The sequence below is a fragment of the Lathyrus oleraceus genome, chromosome 6 (genome assembly GCF_024323335.1).
Source record: "Lathyrus oleraceus cultivar Zhongwan6 chromosome 6, CAAS_Psat_ZW6_1.0, whole genome shotgun sequence".
Classification (NCBI taxonomy): Eukaryota; Viridiplantae; Streptophyta; class Magnoliopsida; order Fabales; family Fabaceae; genus Lathyrus; species Lathyrus oleraceus.
Genome location: NC_066584.1, coordinates 353,354,918 through 353,369,343, shown reverse-complemented (window position 1 = coordinate 353,369,343; position 14,426 = coordinate 353,354,918). Strand labels below are relative to the sequence as shown.

Genomic DNA, 14,426 nt, shown 5'->3' with positions numbered 1-14,426 from the left:
AAGCCTCCCATGACGTAAGCATACAAGCAAAGTTATCCACTAGAATGCAAATGTTAACATTTTCCATTAAAAACAAACAAACAAATACTTTGTTTTATGATCAAAACTACAGAGCTCTGACTTCCTTATTGCATGAATGAGGAAATGTAGGCACACGGGTTCGAAACCTTGGCGAGCACATTAATTATTATTTTCTCCTCTCATATCTTATCTTCTCTCTATTACCCGATAGAAAGTGACATTCAGATAACAACATCCATAAGCACGATACAAGTATAGTGGTTCCCATTGAGTACAACGGATGTGAGGGGTGCTAATACCTTCCCCTTGCATAACTTACTTCTGAATTCTCTCTTGGTTGCGAAGACCATTCTCTTGGGGTTTTATCGCTATTTTCCATTTCCTTTGGAATAAATAAAATCTGATGGCGACATTGTATTTTTCACGGCATGACAATAATTAATTAAAATTCTAATTTATTATAAACAATCACACCAAACTCTTACTCTCTTTATACCTCTACTCCAAGGATACTTACTCCCACAATCACACAACAATAATTTATAAACACCAATTAATCAAATGATTCTAAATAATTCAACTAATTTAATTAATCGAATTTAAGGTGTTACAACTCTCCCCACTTAGAAACATTTTCTCCCTAAAAAGTTACCTTAAGGAAACAGAGTCGGATACGAGTCTCTCATCTGGATCTCCATCTCCCAAGTTATGCTTCCACCAGCTGGTCCTCCCTACACTATATTCATCAAGTCAATCTTATTACCATGCAGTTGGTGCACCTCCCGATCCTCTATCCGCATGGGAGATATCTCAATGTCAAGTTCTCTCTCACTTGTATATCGTCCACTTGGATCACATGAGATGGATCCGAAATGTATCTCCTCAAATAAGACACATGAAACACAACATGAAGATTAGCAAGCAATGGTGGCAAGGCAATTCGATAGGCTATCCTTCCTATCCTATGCAATATCTAGTATGGACCAATAAAATATGGCATGAGCTTTCGAGATTCAACGCCCGAACAACACTGATTACTTGAGTAACTATAAAAAATACATGGTCCCCCTATTGGAATTCAAGTTCTTTCCTCCTCTTATCATGGTAAATCTTATGGGGACTCTACGAAGCTTTCATCTTCTCTTGGATAATCTTGATCTTCTCAGAAGTTTATTGGACAATCTTCAGTCAAATCATCACACTCTTTCCAGATTCATACCAACACATAGGTGTCTTACACCTCCTATCATACAATGTCTCAAACGGGCCCATCCCAATACTTGAGCGGAAACTATTATTGTAAGTGAACTCAATCAACGGTAAGTATATATCCCAAGCACCTCATTATTCTAGCAAACAAGCCCTCAACAGATCCTCCAAGGATTGGATAGTCCTCTTTGTTTAACCATCAGTTTGCAGGTGATATGTGGAACTGAGCTTCAGCTTAATACCCAAAGCTTCTTGCAAACTCTACCAAAACCTTGATGTGAACCTCAAATCTCTATCTGACACGATGCTCGACGGAATACCATGTAAACTAACAATTCTCTCAATGTACAACACAAATAACTTTTGTAAAGGATAACTCATCTTTATTTGTATTAAATGAGATGATTTAGTCAGCCTATCAACAATCACCCATATAGAACCACATCCTTTCGTCGTCTTCGGAAAACTTGTCATGAAATCCATGGAAATGCTATCCCACTTCTACTCAGGAATACTCAAAGGTTTCATTCATCAGACCCAACGCCTTATGATGTTCAATCTTCGACTTATGACAATTCAAACTAGAATAGATAAACTCGGCTACTTCTTTTTTCATTCCTGGCCACCAAAATAATTTATTTAAGTCTTGATACATCTTAGTGGCACCTGGATGAATACACAACCCACTTCTGTAAACTTCCTCAAGAATACTCTTCTTAAGCTCAAGTACGTATGGAACACAAACTATATCTTTGAACCTCATCATGACATTCTCATCAATTGTGAAGTCACCACCCTTATCATGATTATTTAACACAAGTCGGTTAACCAATTCGACATCGGTCTTCTGACCCTCTTTGATTTCTTCAAGAATACCACCCGTCAGTTTCAACATACCCAACTTCACACTATTAGGAGTCTATTCACATATAAAACTCGTGTTTCTTAATTGCTCGATCAACTCGAACTCTCGAACCACCAACATTGACATATGCAAAGACTTCCTGCTCAATGCGTTAGCTACAACATTAGCCTTATTCGCATGGTAACTCAAGGAAAATCATAATCATTCAGAAACACGAGCCATCTCCTTTGCCTCATATTCAATTATTTCTGATCAATTAAATATTTCAAACTCTTGTGATCGCTGAACACCTCAAATATGGAGCCAAACAGATAGTGCCTCCAAAATTTCAACATGAATACCACAACTGCTAAATCAAGATCATGCGTATGATAATTCCTTTCATGAATTCTCAACTGTATATAAGCATAAGCAACAACCAGACTATTCTGCATCAACACCCCTCATAGACCCATCTTTGGAGCATCATAATACACAATAAAGGATTCACTTGGAATCGGAAAAATCAAAATTGGAGCAGACATCACCTTCTTCTAGATTTCTTGGAAAGTCTCCTCACAACGCACATCCCAAACATAGGCTTGACCCTTTTAAGTCAATTGAGTAAAAGGTAACTCTTACTTAAAAAAACCTTCATTGAACTTTCTGTAGTGACCAGCCAACCCAAGAAAACTTCCAATTTTAGTAACAGACTTAGGAGTCACCCAATGTAATGTAGTATTTATCTTCAATGGATCCACAAATATACCACCACTAGAAATCACATGACTAAGGAAACTCACTTCACTTAACCAGAACTTGCACTTGGACAACTTTGCGTACAACTAGATCTCTTTGAATGTCTGCAATAAAATTCTCATATGTTCCACACGCTCTTCATCCTATTTCGAACATATCATGATGTCATATATAAACATAACTACGAACTAGTTTAAATATAGATGAAATATTCTATTCATGTATTCCATGAAGACTCCATGCACATTAGACTCACCAAGAGGAATTACCGAATACTCGTAATGTCCATACCTCGCTCTGAAAGCAGACATCAGAATATCTTCATGCTTCACACATATCTGGTGATAACCCAAATGCAAGTTTATCTTGTTAAACACAGAAACACCAACCAACTGACCCATCAAGTCCTCAATCCTCGAAAATTGATACTTATTTTTTATAGTCACCCTATTCAGTTGTTAGTAGTCAACTCATAACCTCATACTACTGTCCTTCTTCTTCATAAACAGCATTGACGTACCCCAGACAAAACCCTCGGACGAACGACTTCTTTTCAATTAGATCTTTCAGTTGCTTCTTTAATTCACTCAACTCTGCAGCAGACATTTGATAAGGAGCCCTCGACATTGTACTAGTACCAACTACTAAGTATATGGTAAACTCAACTTTGCACTTTGGTGGAAAATCACAGATATCATCAAGAAAGACTTCCGTAAAATCACACACCACAAGTAACTTACTGATCACATCCATACTTTCATCCTTCATGGAGGCTAATATCATAAATCCTTCAACCTCGTCCTTGACAAACTAACTCACTTGCTTAGCATACACAAACAACTCGTCACTTACATCCAACTCTGGGAATGACAATGACTTGTCCAACAATTTGCACTCTTGAAAATGGAAGCATGCTAACCCAATCCTCCACACTTGAAACATATTAGAGAAGCAAATGCTTCTCCCTAACTTGTTTCAATCCAGCTCTTGTAGACAAGTTAGAAAAACAAATGAGTACAGACAATGTTTTAAACACATGTCGTGTACCAGGGAACAATCATCATGACAAAACCTTGTCGGACAGATCGACCTACTCTGATACCAATATGTAGCACCCTAAACCCCGAAATAGATAAATCATAGAATAATCCAAGCATTAACCATAAAGCATACGTTTCAGATGTCACTCATCATAAAACAACACTTGTTATACCATGCTTATAAATTAAAGTAAAACATTCTAATACACATATCATCGCATGCTAACCTTCACATAGGGTATCATCGTAGCACAAAATCATCAAATGAGCATGCTTCTAAAAAATTTAAGTCTCGTCAAAATACGTTATTTGAATTAAAACAATATGGAAAAGTCCCCACTATAACATTAGCTCAAAATGTTAAGAGTATAACATACGACTCTCGAATAGCAAAAACACAAAATAAATAAAACAAATAAACATTCCCAACCCCGATGGTATAGGACCATAGCAAGACTTCTAAATAATGATGAACTAAATGACTTAACTCCAAGAGCTAACTTCAACTTACTGCATCAAACTCTACTCCTGAGTATCTACAAGATATCCATGATGGACAACATCAAAGCAAAGGGTGTGAGAAACAACAAACCAATATAAACAGCATAATGAATGCTAAGATAGAGAATACATAACAAACACACATTTATTACCCATCCATCAACAACATGGTCTCACACCCAAATCATGATAACATTTACATATTATGAAATTCTGGTATCAGATATAAGATGTCGAAGATAATGTCACGACACTAATATTTGTTAATACACAATGGATAATAAAACAGAATTGTAAAGAAATCAACACAAGCAATTGTTAACCCAGTTCGGTGCAACTCACCTACGTCTGGGGGCTACCAAGCCAGGAAGGAAATTCACTATAATAGAATTAGTTCAAAGACTATCCATACACTTCACCAAGTTACAGTCTTTCTCACCTAATCTCTACCCGTGCAATTTCTACCTAAGCACTCTTAGATATGAGAACCCACTCACTTCCCTTACAATCCCACACCCGTGATTTTAAATAACAATCCCTTGTGAAAAGAAAATACTTTTCAATTACAATATTCTTGATTTTACTTCACAGTTTCAATCAAGAAGACACACTCTTGATCTTGCTTCAAAGCTTTGATCAAGAAGACAAATCAGTCCAATTCAATCATCTATGGATGACTTGAATGACCTACAGACACAAACCCTAGCTCTCTCTCTAAATTTCGCTCAGTCTTGGTTGTGTGTTGATGGGAAAATAGCAAGTGTACTATTTTTCTCACTGTAGAAATAAAAGGGAAATTCCCCGTTTGTCGATCTCAAGGACAGCTTGACGACACAGAGTTTATAGATTGTTTCAATTAGACAAAAGCCTTTGGTTTTTGTGTTGTGATTAATTATACTACCAATTGCAGATAAATAAAACAAGTAAAAAGGTTGAGCGAGATACAAATGAGAGAAGATTGCTAGGGTTTGGTGAATGAAACTTCTTGCAACAGATATAATTTATGAAGGTTTAGACAATATTCCTATCCAATTGAGTCCGGTCCTCCAGATTATCTATTCCTAATTCCTTAGTGAAAAGACCTTTGATTATGCAACCTAATTACTATGTCCATAAATAATTAAGTTCATACTCAAGCATTCAAATATCAAGAATTATCGGTCAGATAGAGAATCCCTAGTCCTAGGTTATTTTTACTATCCAAAGTTCTTATCCAGATCAATGAATAATCGCTGTCCAGCTTAAACTGTTCATATTAATCATCATTCGTTGGTCCGACGAATAAAGCATAAAGAACAGTAATAAGAACAAATCAATGGAAAAGAAGAAATAATCAATGCATTCATAAACATCAAATCTGTCACATTCAAAATCAGGGTCACCCCCCTAGCAATGGGGGGTTTAGCTACTCATAATCGAAATAAAAACAAAGATTAACATTGCTGTCATTACAGAATTTCATGAGGATTCAATCTTCAATCGTCTGAAAACTCTTGAACATATGAATCCTTTGATAATCGTAGAGTCTCCAGCTCTCAAAACGCGTCTCTTTTCTCTCCAAATCGTCCAACCCCCGGAAAACCGTGTTTTGCCCTCTTAATAGCTATTCAGTTGGACTTTTCCTGATTTTGTGCTCCATACGCGTACTGAGCTGTCCCATACGCGTACTGCACGCAAGACAGCCTCTGATACGCGTATTGCCCAGGCTGGTACGCGTATTGCCCAGTCTGGTACGCGTACTGCCCAGTCCCATACGCGTATCACCAGAGGCTTGCTATTTTGCTTGATTTTCCATCCCTCTGGTCATATGCGTATGCTACGCGTACTGGGCAGGTCCATACGCGTATCATGTAAGGCCATACGCGTATGGACAGCAGGTTCTCCAAAAAATGATTTTTTCTTCCGTTTTCTTGCTCGGGCTCAATTTCGCATCTGACGTTTGATTCCCTGAGCTTCCAAACTAGTTTTTTACCTGCTAACATACCAAAAAGTGTAAAATATCCTCAAGAAACTCATAAGTAACAACACACTTAATATTATAGAATTGAGCTTATATCCAACTAAAAATGCTTCAGTTTACACAGTTTACCTGACTTATTTACAGTTAAATAGTGGAATGTCTAGCATAAATGGTGACTAATCACAACCCCAAACTTAGCTTGTTGCTTGTCCTCAAATAACATTTTATTACCATCAAAGATCATGTCACCCCAAACTTACTGTAAAACAGTTCTTACCACAATACTGCTGAAATCTTTCGCACTGGATCTCTTGATGTTTTTCAGGTTTTCTGATTCTTCCACATAACCAACGAGCTAGAAACTCTTTCCCTCAGAGATATGACTTTACCTGTCAGCTTATATCACACTCTCACCAAGTCTCTCTGGGTTAAAGTGTTATCACTCTCAAATCACAATATGCAATATCAAATCAGAAGTTTGAATAAATTCTCTCATCCTATCAATATGTACAATTACACACACTTTTTGAGGTCTTTTAGGGTTGTAACGGGTCTTTGGTTTAGGTAGGGTATGAAATTGGAACAAGGGTTTTTGGGTTCAGAGTACATGAAATCATTCTCTCACTACGTTTCTTTTCTATTATTCCTGTAGGGTTATGCAATCCTCTTTTCCTTTTATATTTAGTGAATGTAGCATCTTTCAAAAGCTGTTCTTTTATTGTTTTTCGCTTTTCTCTTTCTTTCTTTTCATGTTGTTGTTGTTTTTTTTTCTTTTCTTTTTCTTTTTTCTCTTCTTTTTTTTTCTTTTTTTTTCTTTCTTTTATACTACATTCACTTACTATTCACGTACTGCAAAGCTACCCCAAACTTAAAGGTTGTTAGTCCAACAGCAACCCCAAACTTAGATAGAAACGTAGAGATGAAATCAATCCTCACATACTCTGAACAGGGTAGGATAGGTACAAGGTCATGGCTTTTAGAAAAAAAAACGGGTATATCAGAAATAAATGATTAACAGGCTCAACAGGGTAAAACAAATGATAATAATAATAATAAAGGGATGGCTAGAAAGGCTCTAGGTGATAAACAAAAACATGCCTCAGTGTGTGTATTCGTACAGCTAATAATAACAAAAGAACGTACGCAAACCAAGATTGATAAAGACATACCTGATATCTCTCATATGATGATAAGTGTTTGGCTTTTTATGATCTCACCAGGACGGGTTAAGCTGACTTGTTCTATCATACCTCTGAGTTCAAAGTTCATGCTCGTGGTTCTGATGTTAATCTTAACCAGTGCGTCCAATCATAAACAACAGTATCTACAGTCAGGGGACTGAAAGAGAGGACGCCCCAAGTATTTGGTGTAAGTGATCAAGAAACCCAATAGCCAGACATAGTCACGTATCTAACGAAATAAACAGGAAAATGGAGGTAAACCAAATCAAATTCATTAGATTAAGACAACCTATAATAGGTGATTACATCAAAGCAAAATAAAATAAAAACTGAATAAACCTAAAAAAACAAAAATACATAGAGAAAACCAAAAGTACAAAAAAAACATAATCAATCACCCAGTCCACCGTCCTGCATATGGGTATCAAAGTCAATCTCATTTGTCGGATCCAACATAGTGTGCCCTCGTGCGAAGGCAGAGATAGGCGTCAACGTCTCTGTGTGACCCGATGGAGTATGCTGTTGCTAAGGTGGTGTCTAGTGCGGTGGCTGTTGCGATAGCTGCTGCGGAATCTCTCCCCCTATCTGAACTGGCTGGTTCCACCAAGGAAAGGTGAACTGCCAAAGTGAGGTGCTGGAGGCGGTCCGGAGAATCTATCTCTAAAGCGTTGTGCCTCCTCCCAAAGATCTGTCTGATGAGTAAGCACTCTCCCTGACAGTCCATACTGAAAGCAGAAGTCCTGCATAACACAAAACTGTGACATCTGCATCCGGTACTCTCTGGAGTTCTCATCAATCGGAGGAGGCTGAGGTGGCTGTGTCTCTGCTGCAGTCGGTTGAGCCTCCTGGTGCGGAGCACTGGTGCTTCCCTCCCTGTCTCGTGGTCGCCTCAGAGGTCGGGGCGGATCATCTGTGACCGTCCTCTCCTTCATCCAATGGGCGTTCGCGGTGCAGCCGGTCGCAACATCAGTGAATCAGAGAAATCCGGAACCCCAACTTTCTTGCACAGCAGGTAAATCACAGTCGCATGGCCTAAGGATTTCTTTGGCGACTGAGCGATGTCATCCATATCAGCAGCGATGATCTGTCCAATATTCACTTGTTTCTGATGCAAGATCTGATGAAGAAGTAGGGCACGCTCTGATATCAATTCCGACCCGCTCCGATTAGTGCTCAAATTATGATGAATGAAATATGCCAATGCCTTAGGAATCAGAGCTAGATCAACTACCATAATCTTCGCCGGAGAGATTTTTGAAGTGGGTGCCCAATCGTGACCTGGCCTAATCAGTGAGTTTTTCATATCAGTGTATGGCCAGTAGTTCTTGTCAGACCGTTTCATTTCGGTAAACGGGCAAACAGAATCATAGAATTTGCATTTCAGCACACTGTTAATCGTCTTCCCATCATATTTGATTACTTTGCCCCTTACCCATGAAACGAACACTGCATTCCCTGTGGGGTCTTCTTCATCAGATGTTACCCATAGTGCATTAGCGTAGAACTCCCATATCAGATCAAGTGAAACCGGTTGGATTTTGTCATTGAAGTAGATTAACTTCTGCTTTTTGAGAATATTAGTGACCTCTGGAAACGTATCATTCTGATACATCCAGTGTTTTTCTTCGACCATGCTTCGACTCTTGATTTGCTCATATCTATCTTCATGGTATGTGGTACGGAATTGGTTGACCTCGTTTGATGATTGAGACATGATATGGATCTGTAGCCTGAATGAAAAAGAAGAAAACAGAGAAAAACAAAGCAATACGCACAAAACACGTAACGAAAACAGTGAGAAAATGAAGTTCGTACGGACAAAAACTATATAAGCATGCCCACAAAATGATACGCGTATGATACACAGCCAATACGCGTACCTGGCTCCCATACGCGTACCATACGCGTATTGATCTGCCATACGCGTATCATACACTGCTCAAACCAGTGCAAAACGTGATCTGCGTAACAGATCACGTATCAGAATGTGATACGCGTATGGGCTGGTCCAATACGCGTATTCTTCTCTTTTACGCGTATCATACGCGTTTCACCAGAGGAGCGCATTTTTGTTGTCCAATACGCGTATCAGGAGATCCATACGCGTATTGGCAGATTCTCATTTTCATTTTCAACATTTTTTTTCTATTTTAATAAAAAAAAAATTCTTTTTCTTAAAAAAAAACTGACTCGGGAAAAATAAAATGACAAAACCAATCAAACCTCCCTTGGGTTGCCTCCCAAGCAGCGCTTCGTTTAACGTCGCATGGCTCGACGGGACACCTCATACTCAGACGAGTTTAACAGTTTCAATTTGTCCCCCTTCACCGGGATTGTATGGTTTCAACCTCTGACCATTAACTTTGAAGGTGTCGCCATTCTTCTCATTTTTAAGCTCTATTGCTCCATAAGGAAGTACTTTGTTAATGACGAACGGTCCAGACCATCTTGACCTCAATTTCCCTTGGAACAGCTTCAACCTGGAATTAAACAGCAGTACAAGTTGTCCCTCCCGAAACTCCCTCTTCTGGATCTTTTGATCATGCCATTTTTTTGTTTGTTCTTTGTAAATTTTGGCATTTTCATAAGCTTGATTCCTGAATTCTTCCAACTCATGAAGTTTAAGAATTCGGGATTCACCAGCTTTGAAAAGATCACAGTTGAGGAATTTGGAGGCCCAGAAGGCTCTGTGCTCGAGTTCGAGTGGTAAATGACAAGCCTTACCGTAAACTAATTGATAGGGGGACATACCTATTGGTGTTTTAAATGCAGTCCTGTATGCCCACAATGCATCATCCAGCTTTACTGACCAATCTTTCCGAGAAGCACTTACCGTCTTTTCTAAGATCTACTTTATTTGACGGTTGGATACTTCCACTTGCCCACTCGTCTGGGGGTGATATGGTGTGGCTATCTTATGTTTGACATTATACTTCTTCAACAGATTCTCCAAGAGTTTATTTATAAAATGCGTACCTTGGTCACTAATTAAAGCCCGTGGTACCCCAAACCTAGAGAAGATGTTATGCCTCAAGAACTTCACCACCACTTTAGCATCATTTGTTGGTAATGCCACAGCCTCTACCCACTTTGACACATAATCGACCGCAACCAATATGTAATTCTTACCAGATGATGGCGGAAACGGTCCCATAAAATCAATACCCCAAACATCAAACAGCTCCACTTCTAGCATGGAGTTTTGCGGCATCTGATTCCGCTTTGTAATGTTACCTATTCGTTGGCACCTATCACATTCTCGGACTATAGAATTTGCATCCTTGAAGAGCGACGGCCAATACAAACCCGATTGGAGGACTTTTGCTGCAGTTCTATCTCCACTGAAATGTCCACCATACTCCGAATTATGACAAGCTTTCAGAATGTCGGCTTGCTCTCTTTCTGGAACACATCTTCTGATCAAACCATCCACTCCCTTTTTATAGAGAAATGGATCATCCCATAGGTATAACCTGCAATCATAAAGAAACTTTTTCTTTTGGTGAGAATTAAAGTCATCAGGTATAACCCCACCTACCACATAGTTGGCATAGTCAGCAAACCATGGTATCTCCTGAACAGCAAGTATTTTCTCATCAGCGAATGTGTCCTGAATAGGATGTTCCTCCTCCATTTCTTTGATTGGGGACATGCGAGATAAGTGGTCCGCGACTGTGTTCTCGCACCCCTTTTTGTCTTTGATTTCCAAATCAAACTCCTGAAGGAGGAGGATCCATCTCAAAAGTCTCGGCTTTGATTCTTGCTTAGCAAACAAATACTTTAAAGCAGCATGATCAGTATACACAATAAATTTTGAACCAAGCAAATACGATCTAAATTTGTCAAAAGCATAAACCACGGCCAACAACTCCTTTTCGGTAGTTGCATAATTCATTTGGGCCGGGTTAAGGACATGACTAGCATAATAAATCACATGCAATAATTTGTCCTTTCTCTGTCCTAGGACAACCCCCACAGCAAGGTCACTTGCATCACACATTATTTCGAAAGGCAAGGACCAATCGGGGGCGATTACAACAGGTGCACTGATCAACTTACTCTTTAAAGTTTCGAAAGCTACCATGCAGTTTTTATCAAAATTAAATTGCTTGTCCTTGACTAGCAAATCAGTCAATGGTTTGGCCACTTTTGAGAAGTCCCTGATAAACCTGCGATAAAAACCTGCATGACCCAAAAAACTCCTTATCCCTTTTTCATTCACCGGAGGTGGGAGGTTAGCTATAACCTCCACTTTGGCTTTGTCCACTTCAATTCCTTTGTGGGAAATTTTGTGTCCTAGCACAATTCCTTCCTGCACCATGAAATGACATTTCTCCCAATTGAGAATAAGGTTAGTTTCCTGACATCTTTGCAAAACAAGAGACAAGTTAGCTAAACAATTATCAAAAGAAGAACCAAACACAGAGAAATCATCCATAAACACCTCCATATACTTTTCAAGCATGTCGGAGAATATAGATGTCATACACCTCTGAAAAGTAGCTGGGGCATTGCATAGCCCAAATGGCATCCGTCTGTAAGCGAAAATACCATAAGGACATGTAAATGCAGTTTTTTCCTGATCTTCCGGGGCTACAGCAATTTGATTGTATCCCGAATATCCATCCAGAAAGCAATAATACTCATGACCTGCAAGTCTTTCTAACATTTGATCAATAAAAGGGAGAGGAAAATGATCCTTTCTTGTTGCTGTGTTCAGTCTTCTGTAATCGATGCATACTCTCCACTCTGTCACTGTGCGAGTTGGGATCAGTTCATTCTTTTCATTTAAAATTATTGTGGTTCCTCCTTTCTTTGGTACCACGTGCACTGGACTTACCCACGAGCTGTCAGAAATGGGGTAAATCATTCCCGAATCTAACAACTTTACAACCTCTTTCCTTACCACTTCTTTCATTGCTGGATTTAACCTCCTTTGTGGTTGTACTACTGGTTTCTGATTATCCTCCATCAGTATCTTATGCATGCATACAGTGGGGCTAATACCTTTTAAATCCTCAATAGTCCACCCAATAGCACTTTTATGTTTCTTTAGTACCTGTATCAACTTTTCCTCATCTATTGCATTTAGCTCAGAACTGATAATAGCAGGATAATTTGTTCCAGATCCTAGAAAGACATATTTAAGATTTACAGGTAATTGTTTTAATTCAAAATTTATACCTGGTTTACATACCTTTTCATTTTCTGATTCTGGTGAAGATCTCAGATCCTCCCACTGGCGTGGTTTGGATTTCATCCAAAGAGGTTGTGTATCCAGCATGGCAAGCACTTCTTTTTCTTTTTCGTCATCATTCTCTTCAATCTCTCTGACCGACAGACTAAGAACTCTTTCCAATGGTAATTCAGGAAACTTCCTTTGCATTGTGCTAGTTACCATTTGATCAATTACTTCCACAGAGTGGTTTATACACATATCCTCTTTATGTTTCATAGTATCTCGGACATCAATTCTGAGCTCTTCATCATATACCTTTAGGGTCAAGGTACCTCCCTCAATGTCTATCATGCATCTACCTGTTTCTAAGAAAGGTCTGCCCAGAATCAGAGGTATCTCTTCATCTTTTGGCATTTCCAAAATTACAAAATCAACAGGAAAAACAAATTTATCAACTTTGACCAGAACATCCTCAACTACCCCAAAAGGTCTCTTCACTGAGTGGTCAGCAAATTGAAGTGTCATTCTGGTATCTTGAACATTTCCAATTCCTAGCTTCCTGTAAATAGACAAAGGCATAAGGCTAACACTAGCCCCCAAATCAATCAGCGCCCTTTTAAAAGACCTATCTCCAATGGTACACGGGATGGTCACAGAACCTCTATCTGGCTTCTTTACTGGAATCTTCATACCCTGCAAAATAGCACTACAAGTTTCAGTTAATATAACAGGGTCAGTGTCAGTGGTGCGCTTCTTGGAGATGATGTCTTTCATGAACTTCGCATAGATAGGCATCTGCTCGAGTGCCTCAGAGAATGGAATATTGATTTCTAATTTCCTGAACAACTCCATGAATTTCTGAAAAATTTTCTCATCTTGCTTCTTCTTTTTGTTTCTTTGTGGGAATGGAAGCTTAATGATGGGTTTTGGTTCAGGTAGCTTTTCTTGTACCACCGGCAGTGTCACACTTTCTTCCTCAGGTGGTGTCTTGTTTTCTAAGATTTCCAGGTCCACTTCAAGCAATTGATCTTCTTCTTCATCCTTCTTCTTAAGATCTTCAACAGATTTCCCGCTTCTTGTTGTTACCGCACTCACATTATTGTGCTCCCTCGGATTTGTCACTGTTGCACTAGGTAATGCGCCTGGTGTTTGGGAATTTGTTATTTGTTGTGCTATCTGACCCAATTGAATCTCCAGATTTTTAATGGATGCATTGGTGTTCTTCTGATTATTCCTGGTTTCTTCCTGAAATTGCATACTCTGAGTTGCCATCTTCTCTATAGCAATCTCCCAATCCGCTTTCTTAGGTACTTGTTGCTGATAAGGTTGTTGTTGGTACGGTGGTTGTTGTTGTGGAGGTCCTTGGTTCTGAATATTACCTTGCTGATCTTTCCAAGAGAAATTAGGATGATTTTTCCACCCCGGATTATAAGTATTTGAGTAGGGATTATTCTGCCTCAGGTAATTTATTGCTTGCACCTGTTCTGTTGTTGCAACACAATGCATGGTAAAGTGTGGTCCACTACAAATCTCACAAATCATGGTCGGAACCGGTTGCACTTGAGCAACAGTCTGGGTACCTAAATTCATAGCTTTCAATCTTCTTTCAACCTCAGCAGCAACCTGGTCTTCCATTTTCACTACCTGATTTGCTAATTTCAAGTCAATTTTCCCTCCGGCTGATTCACAGTACGGTCATATAATTCCAAATGCTCATTCGCTGCAATAGCTT

General features: G+C 39.1%; 1 protein-coding gene across 1 annotated transcript; it reads right to left on the bottom strand.

Annotated features, from left to right (window-relative positions):
- Nucleotides 1–2,153: 2,153 nt before the first annotated feature.
- LOC127095600 (uncharacterized) lies at nucleotides 2,154–3,601 on the bottom strand. The gene is made up of 3 exons (XM_051034271.1): nucleotides 3,354–3,601; nucleotides 3,103–3,280; nucleotides 2,154–2,234 (listed from the first exon to the last, which is right to left on the bottom strand). The coding sequence occupies exons 1-3, from the start codon at nucleotides 3,599–3,601 to the stop codon at nucleotides 2,154–2,156; spliced, it is 507 nt and encodes a 168-aa protein (XP_050890228.1).
- Between the last annotated feature and the right edge of the window lie 10,825 nt (nucleotides 3,602–14,426).

What these genes read in the sequence shown, in the direction of transcription:
- LOC127095600 (XM_051034271.1), bottom strand. Translation starts at nt 3,601, where the DNA reads ATGAAGGATGAAAGTATGGATGTGATCAGTAAGTTACTTGTGGTGTGT. An exon ending in GTCCGAGGGTTTTGTCTGGG is followed by an intron (nt 3,281 to 3,353) that starts GTACGTCAATGC and finishes ACAACTGAATAG; the next exon opens with GGTGACTATAAAAAATAAGT. An exon ending in ATGGACATTACGAGTATTCG is followed by an intron (nt 2,235 to 3,102) that starts GTAATTCCTCTT and finishes CGCATTGAGCAG; the next exon opens with GAAGTCTTTGCATATGTCAA.